This window comes from Physeter macrocephalus, chromosome 7 (genome assembly GCF_002837175.3).
Source record: "Physeter macrocephalus isolate SW-GA chromosome 7, ASM283717v5, whole genome shotgun sequence".
Classification (NCBI taxonomy): domain Eukaryota; kingdom Metazoa; phylum Chordata; class Mammalia; order Artiodactyla; family Physeteridae; genus Physeter; species Physeter macrocephalus.
Genome location: NC_041220.1, coordinates 49007748 through 49010640, shown reverse-complemented (window position 1 = coordinate 49010640; position 2893 = coordinate 49007748). Strand labels below are relative to the sequence as shown.

Below are 2893 nucleotides of genomic sequence, written 5' to 3'. Positions count from 1 at the left end.
GAACCCGTGTGCCCTGCATCGGCAGGCGGACTCTCAACCACTGCGCCACCAGGGAAGCCCCTGATCTCCTTTTTAAATACACTTTTAATGCTTTTTTTTTCTTTTTGTCATCAATCTGTAGGTATCAAAACTGCTTTCACCAGAAAATGTGGAGAGACAGCTTTCATTGCACCTAAGTGTGAAATGATTCCAGTTGAATGGGTTTGTAGAAGAATAGCAACTGGTTCTTTTCTCAAAAGAAATCCTGGTGTCAAGGAAGGATATAAGTTCTACCCACCTAAAGTAGAGATGTTTTTCAAGGTAATTATTTTATACCTCCCTGTCTTACTATAACATAGCAACAAGTTTATTACAAAGTCAAAAGATTTAAATATTATCAAAGCTTTTGATACTATAGTTGTCATTCCAGAAATATTTGTCAAAAATGTACACTTTAATTAGCAATGATAATTCAGATTTTTAAAAGAAAACCTTTGAAAATCTGCTTATCTTATTTTGGACCAACATGACTAACAAAATGAACAAATTAAAATTAGCAGTTACGAGTCACTGGGAGAGCCTTTCCCAGAAGCATGGAGTGACACTTTGTCCTCAGGAAAAGGTGTTTTTTGTTATTGGAGGCGGGTTGTGGGATCTTAGTTCCCCAATCAGGGATTGACGGCATGCCCTCGGCAGTGAAAGCTCGGAGTCCTAACCACTGGACAACCAGGGAATTCCCAGGAACAGGCTGGTGGGAAGCCTGGGTGAAGAAAAGAAGATGAACACAAGAACCAGATTCAAATCACCTGTATTCTTTGAACCCTATTAGGTGAAGCCAGAGTGAGGCCTTCACATAATGAGATTGAACTGCCTGTTTTCTAAAAGTCAAACCAATAGAAAGATTAAAGTAAAAGTTACTGTTTTTTACAGTTGTGTGGCTGACAGGGTCTTCGTGCTCCAGCCAGGTGTCAGGCCTGAGCCTCTGAGGTGAGAGAGCCGAGTTCAGGACATTGGACCACCAGAGACCCTGGCCCCATGTAATATCAATCGGCGAGAGCTCTCCCAGAGATCTCTCTCTCAGTGCTAAGACCCTGCTCCACTCAACGACCAGCAAGCTCCAGTGCTGGGCAGCCCATGCCAAACAACTAGCAAGACAGGAACACAACCCCACCCATTAGCAGAGAGGCTGCCTAAAATCATAATAAGTTCACAGACACCCCAAAACAGAACACCAGATGCGGTCCTGCCCACCAGAAAAACAAGATCCAGCCTCATCCAACAGCACACAGGCACCAGTCCCCTCCACCAGGAAGCCTACACAACCCACTGAACCAACCTTACCCACTGGGGGCAAACACCAAAAACAACAGGAACTATGAATGTGCAGCCTGCGAAAAGGAGACCCCAAACACAGTATGTTAAGCAAAATGAGAAGACAGAAATACACAGCAGATGAAGGAGCAAAGTAAAAACCCACCAGACCAAACAAATGAAGAGGAAATAGGCAGTCTACCTGAAAAAGAATTCAGAGTAATGATTGTAAAGATGATCTAAAATCTTGGAAATAGAATGGAGAAAATGCAAGAAATGTTTAACAAGGACCTAGAAGAACTAAGGAGCAAACAAACAATGATGAACAACACAGTAAATGAAATTTTAAATTCTCTAGAAGGAATCAATACCAAAATAACTGAGGCAAAAGATGGGATAAGTGACCTGGAATATAAAATAGTGGAAATAACTACTGCAGAGTAGAATAAAGAAAAAAGAATGAAAAGAATTGAGGACCATCTGAGAGACCTCTGGGACAATATTAAACGCACCAAGATTCGAATTATAGGGGTCCCAGAAGAAGGAGAGGGAAAAAAAAGGACTAAGAAAATATTTGAAGAGATTATAGTTGAAAACTTCCCTAATATGGGAAAGGAAATAGTCAATCAAATCTAGGAAACTCTGCAAGCCAGAAGGGAGTGGCAGGACATATTTAAAGTGATGAAAGGGAAAAACCTACAACCAAGGTTATTCTACCCGGCAAGGATCTCATTCAGATTCGACGGAGAAATTAAAACCTTTATAGACAAGCAAAAGCTGAGAATTCAGCACCACCAAACCAGCTTTACAACAAATGCTAAAGGAACTTCTCTAGACAGGAAACACAAGAGAAGGAAAAGACCTACAATAAGAAACCCACAATATTAAGAAAATATTAATGGGAACATACATATCGATAATTACCTTAAAAGTAAATTGATTAAATGCTCCAACCAAAAGACATAGACTGGCTGAATGGATACAAAAACAAGACCCGTATATATGCTGTCTACAAGAGACCCACTTCAGACCTATGGACACATACAGACTGAAAGTGAGGGGATGGAAAAAGATATTCCATGCAAATGGAAATCAAAATAAAGCCAGAGTAGCAAATCCCATATCAGACAAAAATAGACTTTAAAATGAAGACTATTACAAGAGACAATGAAGGACACTACACAATGATCAAGGGATCAATCCAAGATATAACAGTTGTAAATATTTATGCACCCAACATAAGAGCATCTCAATACATAAGGCAAATGGTAACAGCCATAAAGGGAAAACCGACAGTAGCACAATAATAGTAGGGGACTTTAACACCCCACTTTCAACAATGGACAGATCAACCAAAATGAAAATAAATAAGGAAACACATGCTTTAAATGACACATTAAACAGGATGGACGTAATTGATATTTACAGGACATTCCATCAAAAAACAACAGAATACACTTTCTTCTCAAATGCTTATGGAACATTCTCCAGGATCATATCTTGGGTCACAAATCAAGCCTTAGTAAGTTTAAGAAAATTGAAATCATATCAAGTATCTTTTCCAACCACAATGCTGAGACTATAGATATCAATTACAGGGAAA

At 39.4% G+C, this 2893-nt stretch overlaps 1 protein-coding gene across 2 annotated transcripts in view; it reads left to right on the top strand.

Annotated features, from left to right (window-relative positions):
- The window catches only part of PAICS (phosphoribosylaminoimidazole carboxylase and phosphoribosylaminoimidazolesuccinocarboxamide synthase), a 48902-nt gene that overhangs the window by 32549 nt on the left and 13460 nt on the right, over positions 1-2893 (top strand). For both annotated transcript variants that reach the window (XM_024131993.3, XM_024131994.3), the window contains exon 10: positions 122-300. In XM_024131993.3, the coding sequence (XP_023987761.2) occupies positions 122-300 (179 nt within the window). The remainder of the gene's footprint in view (positions 1-121; positions 301-2893) is intronic.